The 12,977-nt window shown below is 43.6% G+C and overlaps 1 protein-coding gene across 2 annotated transcripts; it reads right to left on the reverse strand.

Moving 5' to 3' along the window:
- Positions 1–1,303: 1,303 nt before the first annotated feature.
- On the reverse strand, positions 1,304–12,895 carry ACAT1 (acetyl-CoA acetyltransferase 1). Of its 2 annotated transcripts, none has more exons than XM_031552069.1 (11): positions 12,797–12,895; positions 10,640–10,757; positions 9,644–9,739; positions 9,008–9,108; positions 6,865–7,008; positions 5,757–5,907; positions 4,903–4,998; positions 4,172–4,285; positions 3,697–3,761; positions 2,974–3,087; positions 1,304–1,681 (listed from the first exon to the last, which is right to left on the reverse strand). In XM_031552069.1, the coding sequence occupies exons 3-11, from the start codon at positions 9,705–9,707 to the stop codon at positions 1,517–1,519; spliced, it is 1,014 nt and encodes a 337-aa protein (XP_031407929.1). In that variant the 5' UTR covers positions 9,708–9,739; positions 10,640–10,757; positions 12,797–12,895; the 3' UTR covers positions 1,304–1,516. The 2 variants fall into 2 exon arrangements, with proteins under 2 accessions (XP_031407929.1, XP_019467633.2); XM_019612088.2 differs by having other exon boundaries at positions 2,930–3,087.
- Between the last annotated feature and the right edge of the window lie 82 nt (positions 12,896–12,977).

A 12,977-nucleotide genomic window follows, 5' to 3' on the forward strand; every position in this document is an offset into this window, starting at 1 on the left:
TTTTGAAGACAGAATTGAGTATTAAACACTGGATTCTAATAGCATTAATTCATAGAATAGAACCATAGAATGGCCTGGGTTGAAAAGGACCACAATGATCATTGAGTTTCAACCGCCCTGCTATGTGCAGGGTCACCAGGCTGCCCAGAGCCACATCCAGCCTGGCCTTGAACGCCTCCAGGGATGGGGCATCTACAGCCTCCTTGGGTGAAATTGCCAAAGGCCAGAGCAGGAAAACCAAAAAGATGTCTGCTACAAGCCAGCCTTTCCTGCTTAGTAGTACTGAACACTGATGTGTGATATTTTTAAATAATTTATTTGCCACTTATTTAAGGCAGAGTGTTGCCCTTCCATAGGGCAGCCAATATCCTCCATCCTTCACTTTCAGTGCACGTAATGTGGCAGTGCTGAAGCCATGAATTATCAGTGTGCTTATTTATGCTTTGAAGAAAAAAGTTCCCAAGCTGCTGTGGTTGGGGCGGGTGTCATTTAGAAGAACAAAGTGTGGATGAAGGTTACTTTCCTTCTTTCTATGTAGCATTTAAACCCATTGCACGTTTGCTACCTTTTCAAGTATGTTCCTTTGAAGAGAAAAAGAAAACATCACAAAACCAGCACCCCTCACAGCCAAGCCAAAGTATTTATTCCCCTTCCTTAGTGGAAGCAAATTTAAAGGCAGTCATTTGGTAAAGGTGATTTCCTGCTGAAACATATGCGAAGGGAAGAAAGCAGCTGTCCTCTATCTCAGCTAAGAAACGGGGGAGTGTCTGAGTGTTTTTCTTCTGCAAGCGGCAAATAGGCTTTAGGATTAGAACAGATGGGGGGAATAGCCTATTTCTGCCCTCTGGCAAAAAGTGTTGAAGAAACTGCATCAACTCCTCCCTGTAGTCCTGAACAAGATTCACTCTGCAGGAAGATATTTTCCTATTTCCCCATACTTACAAAATAAATGCTTAGCTCAGTTTCCCTGAAGTCATAACTGTGAGCTCCTGAGTACAGCCAGGCACGGGCAGGGTTACTGAAGGAGGGAACAGCACTTGCACAGGTGTAGGCCTGAACCTGCCTCTGTTCTGCGTAGTGACAGAAGCGTGTACACCACAGGTGGTCACGGGAGCAAAACAGGAGAAGCAGCATTCTGATGTTAGGCCACCCTTAACTGTGCTCTGTCAGTACCTGCAGTTCTAAGTAAGTCACACCACCCTGGCTCCCAGCCTACTTTACACTGTCAGGTCATAAGAGCACTACAGGAGGCAATGGGACTGAGAGAACGTGGTGGCACTCGAGAAACCACAAGTGAGAGGAGTTAATATCAACATTCTTTATTGTCAGCTCTTGATACATTATTGTGATTTCACATTTTTTGCTTGTACTGTATAAAAACTTGTGTTGAGTTGGAGGTATAAAAGCCCAGTTGTCTGTATCAATAATCAATGATGTTTTTGGGAATTTTAGAATAGCTGCTGAGAAATTCACCCACTTACTGATAAGAGGCAACAGCTGCTGCTCATCGCTTTGATCACAGATTTTGTAAGGCTTTTTTTTTCCAGCAACTGTTTGGGCCTACAGCTTCTCTATCAATATTGCAGAAGCACCTCCTCCTCCATTGCAAATTCCTGCAAGACCATACTGCCCTTGTTTCAGTGCATGGACCATGTGAACGACAATTCTCGCTCCAGACATTCTAGATAAAAGAAAAAAACATTTACGTCTTAGTTTGAAGAAGATTCTGAATTTGACTTGCTCAAGATTGCTGGCAGAATACAGCACCAATCCCTGGGAGGAAACAAAAACAAGAGCACAGAACCAACAGAAGATCAAACAACCCCTTTTTTCTACAGTTAGAAACAACACAGGTTCTTTTTCTCCATGTACAGTACTTAAAAAGGAGAGATTTAATGTGTGCACAGCCACTGCTGAGGAAATCACCTCTAAGTACTCTATGTGTGACATAATATCAATTATCAGAGCTCTTTCAAAGAAGGTAATTAATACTAGATCTCTTCCACTAAAAACCAAATCAATACTAATTATTCCTTTCAGTTTCTTCTCTGGCTTCAACTTGCTGTAATGTGATATGGTGCACTGATCCAGCTCCTGCAAAATCAGACATTTAAATTCTGTCATGATACTGTAGAAATCTCCTTTTTAGAGACAAAGGTCATATTTCTTTATCAGAGCTGATGTTATGAAGGAGATAACAGCACATGTTGAGGGATTATGTCTTGACTACAGCTTTGCCACCAAACTTCTGCATGATGAAGTACTCCTACTGGTTCTTCATGTACAATGCAGTTACTTCTCCTCTCTATTTAGTAGATTGGAAGGGGATTTGTCCTCCTGGACCTTGCAGCATGCTCACCCTTAAGGAGGATTACTGGGATGTACTTAAGCCACAGCACATTGCAGCTGCTGGGGAACACAGCAGGGAACTTCCATAACCTGAGGAAAGAACTTCAGAGCAAACATCCCCCAGACCACCCTCATCTGCTGCATTAGGTGACCACAGTGTTTTAGATCTGCTGCTGGGAGTGCTTTGACAAGACTTGGAATTTGACTTTGCTGATAGGAGGAAAAGTCTTCACACCATATCGTATGCTATTTTCGTTAAGTGTACCTGTAAGTTTTACTACTTTAACTGGTTGATTATTTATTGCTGCTTATTCAGTGATATTAGTGATTTATTTTAATTGGTGGCACCAAGCAAGCTTTCCTTAACAGCAGGTGATAACTACCTGTGATAAAAAAAATGGGATGATGCTTTTTGAAGGTACCCTGAAATGTAACACCTGAATTCAGTCAGCACGTACCTGATACTGAATTGCTATTAGCCTTCCTACTTGCACTAAATTTGAAGACGGAATCAAATACATCAGCAGCATGTAGAAAAAAGTGCCTCCGTGTAGCCAAAAAAGAATGCTTGTTTACATACCCTATCGGATGCCCGAGAGAGACAGCGCCGCCATTGATATTTACTTTTTGTGGATCGATACCCAGCATTTTAATATTGGCCAGCACCACAACACTGAAGGCTTCATTGATTTCCCACATTGCGATGTCTTCTTTTTTCAGACCTGTCTCACTTAGAATCTAGAAACGGTAATAAAAGTGATTATTGCTGTGAAAAAACTAGGAAGCTGAAGTATTTTATAGAAATAATTAAGATTTTTGTGAATTCAAACTGCAGACAGCAAGTCCCTGTGCTGTATGCCAAGCAAGAGATCAGAGCTCACATTTCGGAAGCACTTTGTCAGATGGGGAAAAAGCAAAACCGAGGCTCTGGAGCACAAACTTGAGTTCTCACAAAAGCAGAAATGGAGATTATCCCAAGAATACATTTTCATCATACTTCTACTAAGTACACATCATCACCACACACTGCACACTGATACAATACTGCATGCAGTTGCATTTAGTTCCTCTCTGGGGTAGTCTGTACTTGTATAATCACATTTATTTTGCCTTCTGGTCATAATTGCTTGAAAACTTTAAAAGTGAAAACAAGGCTAAAAGTTGGTGAGAGTGTAAAACAAGGTGCTCTCAGAATACGTGTGAAGTCTGTCTCTCTAAAATCTGCACTCTAGCCTTAATCCTCTGCAAAGCCTATTTAATTTCAGTGCTAGAGGAAGGTACACTGAGGGATAGTGCAGTGCTGAGGAAGTTTGCTGTCTTCTGAAAAAGAAGCTGTTTTATTCCTACCTTGGGAACAGCGTGTGCAGGTGCAATGGGAAAGTCAATAGGATCAACAGCGGCATCTGCAAAAGCTGTGCAAATATTAAAAAAATAAAAAATAAATCACAAAAGCTGTTGTTTATATACCTCTTGTTTTTACCTTACATTAGTTTCATTTATGCAAGCAGTAAACCCAGATAAGAGAGAAAAATTCTGAGTGTAACGGTTCCTGAAGATAATATACATAAAACTCAGTGCCTTAAGTGCACAACTTGACATTATTTTCAGATGTTTAGAATTATTCCACATGGTCCAATGGTCAAAAGCCTGCTGCTATGACACTTGACATTTCGAAGCCCATACTGAGCAGATGCAGTCATAATGCCTACAGGCACGCGTCCTCTGCTCCATGCATGAAGGGACTAACAGGACTGCCAGGCAGATTGCACCATCAGAATATTTTCCACTTCCCTATTCAAAGATGAGAAAAGAGAAACCTTACCAACTACCCGTGCCAGTGGTTTAACTTTCAGTCTCTTGGCTGCCTCTGTAGTCATCAGAACCAAAGCAGCTGCTCCATCATTCAGAGTACTGGCATTGGCAGCTGTAACTGTTCCTAGAAAAGGCAACACGTTTTAACAGAGGGGCAGATGAGATAGCTCAGGTAGATCCTGTAGACCCTTCAGCCTTACAAGGTCTCAGCATAACAGCTGTTGCACTGAGAGAACCAACAGTTGTTGTTTTTTTAAATACTTGTTTAATCAAACCATCGCATGTATTCATAAGCTACATCTGAACAGCAGTTCAGACCATGCCTTCTGCACTGGCAGCGCTGTCAGCATTAACACAGAACTCCAGCACAAACGTGTGTGCTGCAATGCCAGCTTTGCTTTGGCCAGGTTCCTTAGCTACAGGCGTAGGGAGGCAACAGGGCACGATGTGCAGGCACACCAGGAGCTTATAGCTGTGGTGACCAAGGCCAGCTGTTTCAGTCTTCAATGTAAATGCACAAAACAGAGGTTTTCACTGGTGTGCAGGTTCTTCTCGTTTGAAGCAAGTTTGTGCTGTTGTGACACCAAGCTTGGACTTCTTGGTAGGATCTTTCTTTGGCAGGCATTGAAAAGGTCATAGATTACTGCTGTGTATTCAAGATCTGGTGAACAGCACTGTTCACTCTGAAAGAGCATTGTTGCACTTAGTAAAAGAATAAGCACTTGATTTAACAATATTTACCGTTTTCTTTCTGGAAAACAGCTTTCAGCTTTGGAACTTTACTAAAATCAACCCGCTTGTATTCCTCATCTTCTGTCACTTCTGTGTCTGGCTTTCCTGAAATTCAGATTTGGTTTAGTTTTATGTGTGCAGTCCTTTCTCAAACATTCTAACATAGTACATGGATTAAAGGTTCTCTAACTTAAACAACTTATTTCAGTAAAAAATGTAAACTTACTTACACATGTCAAAAATGAATGAAAATGAAAGAAATTCATAGAATCATAGAATGGCCTGGGTTGAAAGGGACCACAGTGATCATCGACTTTCAACCCCCCTGCTTCGTGCAGGGTCGCCAGCCAGCAGCCCAGGCTGCCCAGAGCCACATCCAGCCTGGCCTTGAATGCCTCCAGGGATGGGGCATCCACAGCCTCCTTGGACAACCTGTTCCAGTGTGTCACCATCCTCTGTGTGAAAAACTTCCTCCTAAACTCCTTCATGTCATTTATTCACAGCAGATCATTTATATTTTTTGATGAAAGAAATGAAAGGGACCAAGAACAGATCTTGAAGGTAATTCACAGAGAGATTCAAACATGTCATCAATCTGTTCCACCTGAATTTAGTACACAGTCATCCCCTTGAAGAAGTTACAGCATGTAACATTAAAGGAAAAGAAATAGATAAGCAGATACAGACAACTGACTGCTGTTCAGCAAAAAGTCTGCATAGCAGTAAATTCTTTGCATCTGAGGTACAAATATGTATAAACACACGTGTGAGTGTGCACGTTCAGCATAACTGGCACTGAGCGCAGACCCTGCCATAGCTTTCAAAGGAGAAACAGCTCATTTCATCACACCCTTCCACAATACCTTTTTTTGAGACAGTGACAGGAACGATTTCTTTTTTGAGAATTCCTGAATCCCACGCTGCTTTGCTCTTAGTGTAAGAGCCTATGGCATACGTGTCTTGCTCCTCTCGTGAAATAGTGAACTTCTTTGCCGTATTCTCAGCACAGTTGCCCTTGGAGAAAAACAGACAGGTTACATTTGGTGTTCCAGGAGATACAAACGAGAAACGTAACTGAAAAACCAGCATTTTCAGAACTGAATGTGACTGAAATTTGGTGTTCGTTTCTGATTTGCACAGTCACGACCAACCAGAAACTTCTGCCTTTGGATACCAGCTTCACATTCAGTACATGTGCTCTGAATGCAGATGATGATGCTGCGAAGGAAGGCACACTCCACACAAGGTTCTTCCAAGATAAAAAACTGCATGCAGAAGTTCTAAAGGCTGACTTCTCCAGAGTCTAGAGAACACACAAACAGTGTGTTTGCATCATTTTACTGGTGTTCTTATGCCATTCTTAGCTCGTCTATTCCAAAAAGCCTCTCAATCAAAAGCTGTTTCAGTTGAAATGCATGAGAGGTGTTCAGCCAACAGTATAGGTAGAGTGCACTCTACTGATAAAGAATAAAGCACACACAGAAGCACTGAAAACAGTCATTATCCTTTCAAACTGTTCCCTCCTGATGCTTGTTCTTTACTCTCTCCATACCAGATTAGTACTTTTCTGAACCCTCCCTCACTTTGCACTGTTTTGTCCAAAGTATCACGCTGCTGAGCTAAGCGTATCAGCTGACTCAAACCTTCTAACAGAAGATCTGGGATATGTACACTGGGGGAGGGAAAATAAGAACCAATCCGCTGAAGCAGAAGTGGCCATCCTCAAAGGCATCGTGCAACCTGACTGCTCCCACCCACTGAGACAGCAAAACCCACCCGCAGGTGGAAGAAACCCCTTGTCTCCTTTAACCCCTGCTCTAAGCTACTCAGACTTCAATGAGAAAGAAAAATGAACACACATTTCCACCCCATTTCAGCCTTCCATCTAGTCTCTCCATTACAGGTACATTACTCATTTCCAGCTGCATGAGCCCAACGGTTGATACTTCAGAACACTGCAGGAATATTTACCATATGGATATGGTTATAAACATCTGTAAGTCCATCTTTTACAATCAGGTCTTCCAGATTAACTCCTCCGTAAGGCGTCGATCCTCTGCTCATTGTATAGGGAACATTGGACATGCTCTCCATTCCACCAGCAACCATTACATCCTGCTCAAACAAAAGCTGAGGTTATCAATAATGCTGTGAGTTTTACATGACTTCATCCAGGAACTGATGCTAAGAAAATACTGAGTGGAAACTTTGCATTTCCAGAGACTCTTGGAGGAAAAGGAATAAAAGGCTCCTTTATTCATTTTAAAAGCAAACAGCTGAAGCGAGCTAACCCACGCTGACAGAACAGCCAGACTTCTGTCTGGTGCATCACTTTGGAAAGCTGCAAGAGCCATGTCAGCCTCTTGCGCTTCTAATTCAAAAGCCTCCAAGATCACATCACAAATTTTATTTTAAACACTTCATTTTTCTCTGAATTTCTCATTTGTTCTTCATGAGCAGCTCCACAGCAGTCAGAATCTAAGAGAGCCAATGAAAGACCGAGGTTTAAAATTACCTGAAGCTTCACACAACATTCTTACATCTCACATGTAAGAGTAGCTGTGTCCTTAATGGCATGGCTTTTTTGTGATACAAATAATCATAGGAAAAATGCAAACACAGCAGCATCATTCTCGGAGAGTTCAGTATTGTTGTTAATACAACCTCGAAAGATATTTTACATGAAAAAAAGTAGTAACTAGGTCTTTCAATTCAGGTTTGGAAAAAGAATGTCTTAGTTCAGAAAAGATTATAAAGTAAATCCAGGAATGGCAGCGTGTAGTAACAAAGAAAACAAAACCGAGAAGGCTGGAAATAAACTAGAAAGGCAGTAAAGTGGAAAGGCAGCTAATGGAAAGGCAGCTGAGATATGGCAACGATAGACAGGAGGAACAGGAGTCCCTGGCATTTCAACTCCATCAGGCAAAAGACTTGGAGCTAAGGCAACTGTTTATACAGTCCTTAGTGTACGCTGACTCAAGCCTCTGGGAGCTGTCATCCACTCACACCACAAACACCTCCCAACCCACAGCCAGGAAGAAAGAACAAAACCCATCCAAACAAGCCGCAGCGTGGAGCTCTGAGGGCACACCGAGCAGCAGCAGCACGTGCTGAGCCAGGCAGCACTGTATGTCTCATGGGCAGAGCTGAAAAGTCCACTTCTTTTCAGAGCACCCAGCAAATAAACCCAGAGCGTGACAACTCCGATGGACTCAGCAGATGTCAGCTACTAAATCCGAGCAGAGCTGTTTGCACAGAAGTGCTGGACCTGATTCAAAGTCCAGTGAAAAGCCTTGCACCAAGCTCAGCAGGCACTGGGTGAAGTGTCATTCTCTGCATAGCAGGGCCTAACCAGTAAGTGGTTGCCCAACTGAAAAATACTGGTATTTTCACAAGGGGGATGAGAAAATCAAATATTTCACACTTGCCCTTGGGTAAACAAGATATATAATTATTAAGTACAGTTCCCACTAATGAGCCATTGATTCTGTAAACTAAAAATACACCTTGAACTGACAATATCTTTACTTTAGAGAATCTTAGAATACAGTGGACAGAGATGAGTAATTCTCCTCCATCCAGCTCTTGAACAATTCAGCAACAACAGATAGTTTCAGCCTCTTTGAGAGCAACAGAAAAGCCTGAGACATCTTTAAAATACTTAGAAACAACACTGCTTTAACATGGGAATGTACTTCATTTAAGTGATCAAAATATGTGAAAGTCAAGATGAGATCTCTCCCAGCAAACACTAAGTTTAGAAAAACACTCTGGATATTTTTCAAATGAAAAAGCCTGAAAAATTCCCTACATTTTACAGGAAAGGAGGTAGAAAGGACTTATGTACAAAGTAAATCCACCTTATTTGCTCAGCTCTGAAAATAAATCTGACAATTCCCACACTGCAATGCCTTTTCTTGTCTGCTTCAAAACAAAACGTATTTAAATTACTGTAAAAAAAAATCAAGGTTGTGTAACCTTAACAAACCTCACTCATTAGCTTCTTACTGCAAGTCAAAACATAGTCCCAAATCCAAGACCACAGCCATCACAGGACAGGATGCACAAGGTCAGCTGTGTGTCCCTTCCATAGAGCAGCACTGACACCACATACCTGGCTGCCACACATCAGGCTCTGGGCTGCCATCATGATCGATTTCATTCCTGAAGCGCAGACCTTGTTGACAGTTGTAGTATCAGTGGAGATGGGTAAACCTAAGTCAGGTAAGTTGTACAAACAATTGCATTATCTAAAGGGACAACATTAGATTGGTGTTTCAACAATATTTCATACGGGATCAATTCTACTTAAGCCAGTGTCCAGCTCAGGCAGTTTATGCACCCTCACCCCTCGTTACTGTCCTTGGAGGCTGCTGTTGCTTCTACCCTTCAGACAACAGACTCAAGTGGTAAGATGGGAAGCAAGTGAAGAATCGCTCAAAGATCATTTAGAACATCTACCATTAGTATGACATGGTTTCAGCCTCTCCAGGTTCTACAAAGGCTGTAGGCAATAACATCCATTGTGCACATGACAAGTGACGGCTGAGCACGCGCCACAAAGCCCACTTACACCACTACAACACAGAGTGAGCCTCTGGCCTGCATGGGAACAAGTGTGCAGCCTGTCCTGCGGGGAGGCTGGGCACCTCCCTGCTCTAACTCCCAGCTCAGTCATCCCCAGTAGCATTAGCAGCTGTCCACGTGAAGAAAAGACCACCTTTAAACCCAGAATCGACACAATGCATACCTGCACCCAGCACCGCTTGTCTTGCTGGAGCTTGCCCTTGTCCAGCCTGCAAGACATTACCCATATACACTTCCTTCACTTCTTCTGCAGGGATACCTAGAAAACAAACGTGGTTTGATTGTGGATTCTTCGCACAGAAGATGAAATTATCTGTTATGAACCTTCCCATTAAAAAGTATCCTATAGAAAAGAGACAAAACGTGTCATGTCCAACCTGTGTGCTAAAAGCATTCCAGACCTCTATCCTCATATTCATAGGGCACACTGAACTGGGGATCTCACATGAGAATTCCCTCAGCAGCTCTCAGAACAAGGAAACATTTCCAAGTCTCACCAGTCACCTGATCAACAAAACTGTTGTGGATGGTTAAATGCACAGAACTTTCTACCTGTGACAACAATGTCCAAAGAAACAGCTCTGTTTGTTCAATGCAGAGAGCAGCCAGCTGTCCCCAGACAGAAGAGGTGTGCTCTCTCTCCCTCTGCTGCCCATGCAACAGTCCTGGTGTTCCACTTATTGTAATGTGCTGTTTCAAGAAGCCAAAGAAAATTAACCCTCCTCTCCTCCAAACTGACTTTTTGGCCGACTTAAAGCTACGGACAGGCTCACAAGGGTGTCAGGAGTACCATGTAAAAATGGGCAGGGAAAGGAAGGACCCTTGGTTTCAGCAACAAGCAGCCTTCATATCAGCTTAGGAGTGTCATAAAACTACACCCCAGACAAGCAATCAGCATGTTCTATGCAATTGGGAACACCAGAGATACTCCTAAGTGTCAGTTTGCTCTTAGAAGCAGCATTTGTAGGCAGAAGCAGAGTCCAACAGGCAGGTTTATTTAAATACCATTTACAGATTAAAGCCTTAAAAGTGCTATGGGGGAGGGGGAGGAACACCAACAGAAAAGTCTGTTTTACCAAGCAACTTCAAACCAAAAGACACAGACTGGTATCATTCAGAGCTGTATGAGGTTTTCTCATGCAAACAGATTTACATGTACCTGCTCTGTCAATTGCTCCCTTAATTGCAATGGAACCCAGTTTAGTAGCTGGCAGTGATGAAAGAGAGCCTTGGAAAGATCCAATGGGTGTCCTTGCAGCACTTGCTATCACCACTTCCTATGAGAACAAGCATGGAGTAAAAGTCACAGTATCTTTACACATGCACATATACCCCAAAGTTTATCCTTTTACTCTTTCATTCATGTCACAGCTCCCCTTTTATTCAGTAAGCAGCACAGAGCACCAAAACTATCTTCATTGGTGCATGCAGAACAAAGAACAAAGACAAGGAATTTGGGACCAGTGCACCATTGCAGGGCTATGACCTTGTTGGGATGACAGAGTGTGATGGGATGGCTCTGAGGACTGCAGTGATACAGGCTCCCTAGGAAGGACAGGATGGGCAGACGAGGAGGATCTGCTCTTTATATGAGGGAACAGCTGGAATGCATGGAGCTCTGCTTTGGGGCAGGTGATGCCTGAAGGAATCCCAGAGCCGGGAGGGAAGAGGGGCCCAAGCTGGGAAAGGCCGAGCTACTGAATGCCTCCTTCACGTCAGCCTTCACCAACAAGGCTGCCCTTTGGGAATCCCAGGTCCTAGAGGCCAGGCTAAAAGGCTGCAGCAAGGAAGATGCATCTTTGGTGGAAATGAATCAGGTCAGGGAATACTTGAGTCAGCTGAACACTTCTAAGCTCATAGGCCCTGATGAGACACACCCACAAGTGCTGAGGAAGCTGGCTGCTGCCAGGGTAAGGTCACTCTCAAAGATCTTTGAATGGTCAAAATAACTGGGAGAGATGCCTACGAACAGGAAGAAAGCAGGTAGTGCTCCCATCCTCCAGGAGGCTGCAACTTTGGCCAGTGAACTTTGTCTTAATACAGGTGATGGCACAGCTCATTCTGGAAACAATTTCCAGACTCATAAGCAACAACAAAAAAATTATCAGTATAGATTCACCAAGGGGAAGTCATGCTGAACCAACTTGATAAACCTTTGTGATGAAATCATGAGCCTGATGGACGTGGTGGGAACAGTAGATACTGTCTACATGAACTTCAGTGAGGGTTTGACACCATCCCTCTTAAGGTCCCCATAGAGAAGCTGGTGATGTACGAGCTGGATGGGAAGACAGTTGGGTCCAGAAAGGCTAAAAGACTGGGAGCAGAAAGTGGTGATCAGTGGCACAAAGTCCAACTGGAGATCAGTAAGCAGCCTCTGCTTGGCACTGATGAGGCCACACGAGAAATGCTGGGTCCAGTTCTCGGTCTCCCAGTATGAGAGACATGGAAAGAGACTGGTGAAGGGCCACAAAAGTGGTTAAGGGGCTGGAATATCCAGCACTGCTCAGCCTGGAAGCTCGGAGGTATCTCAACAAGCAAAATATCTGAAGGGAGGGTAAAAAGAGGATGGAGCCAGGCTTTTTCAGTGGTGCTCAGTGCCAGGACAAGAGGCAATGGACACTAACTGAACACAGAAGGTTCTCACTGAACACCAGGAAGCGCTTCTGCACTCGCACAGGTTGCTCAGAGGTTGTAAAGACTCCTCCTTAGAAAGAAGTTATCTTACAGAGAAGTATCCTGAGAAACATGCTCTACATGACTTGACCTGAGAAATCTCCCTGTGGCCAAGTTTTTAACCCAATTGCACTGAGGTATGAAGGCATCGAACCAATTGCCAGAGAGTTAAATATTGTTATGAATCTTCCCATGACACGGTCTGTACATCACAGAAGGTACTGCCACTACAATTTAATGAACATTTACTCTACACTTAGTGAGTTAACAGCTCAGGCCTTGGAAGACCAAACATCTTACCAGGCTTTGCCAGAGCACCATTAGATTACAGATGTGTAAGCTGTAGTTTAAACCCTGCTGTGACATTCAACTTCACACCTGGTAGTCTCTCAAAACAGATCCAGTATTATTTTGCCTCCTGGCTTAAATGTTACATCACTACGTCTACCTGCTAACCCTGTCAGAGCAGCACAGGGGCCTGGCAGCAGAAAGATGCGTGTTTTAGATCTCTGTCTGCCCTGGACAGCCGGACAGCTATTGAGAAGAGCCAGCAAGTATCTCCAGCTGCAGCAGAAGGCAGACAAAACCTTAAGAAGCAGACACGGCAGCGACCTGCAGCTCCGCGGAACGTCACACTTACATTCAACGTGCGCTGCGACGCGTAGCCGCGGCTCGCATACTTCAGAGCCTGAAAAATAAACACACCCTCAGAATTTCAGAGCAACGAAGTCAACGCCGACAAAAGAAACAAAGACAAGGCCGTTTACTCAGCAGCTCGGCGCAGCGCCGCGGCTCACAGCGCTGACCGCCACACGGAGAGA

Source organism: Meleagris gallopavo, chromosome 1 (genome assembly GCF_000146605.3).
Source record: "Meleagris gallopavo isolate NT-WF06-2002-E0010 breed Aviagen turkey brand Nicholas breeding stock chromosome 1, Turkey_5.1, whole genome shotgun sequence".
Taxonomy (NCBI): Eukaryota; Metazoa; Chordata; class Aves; order Galliformes; family Phasianidae; genus Meleagris; species Meleagris gallopavo.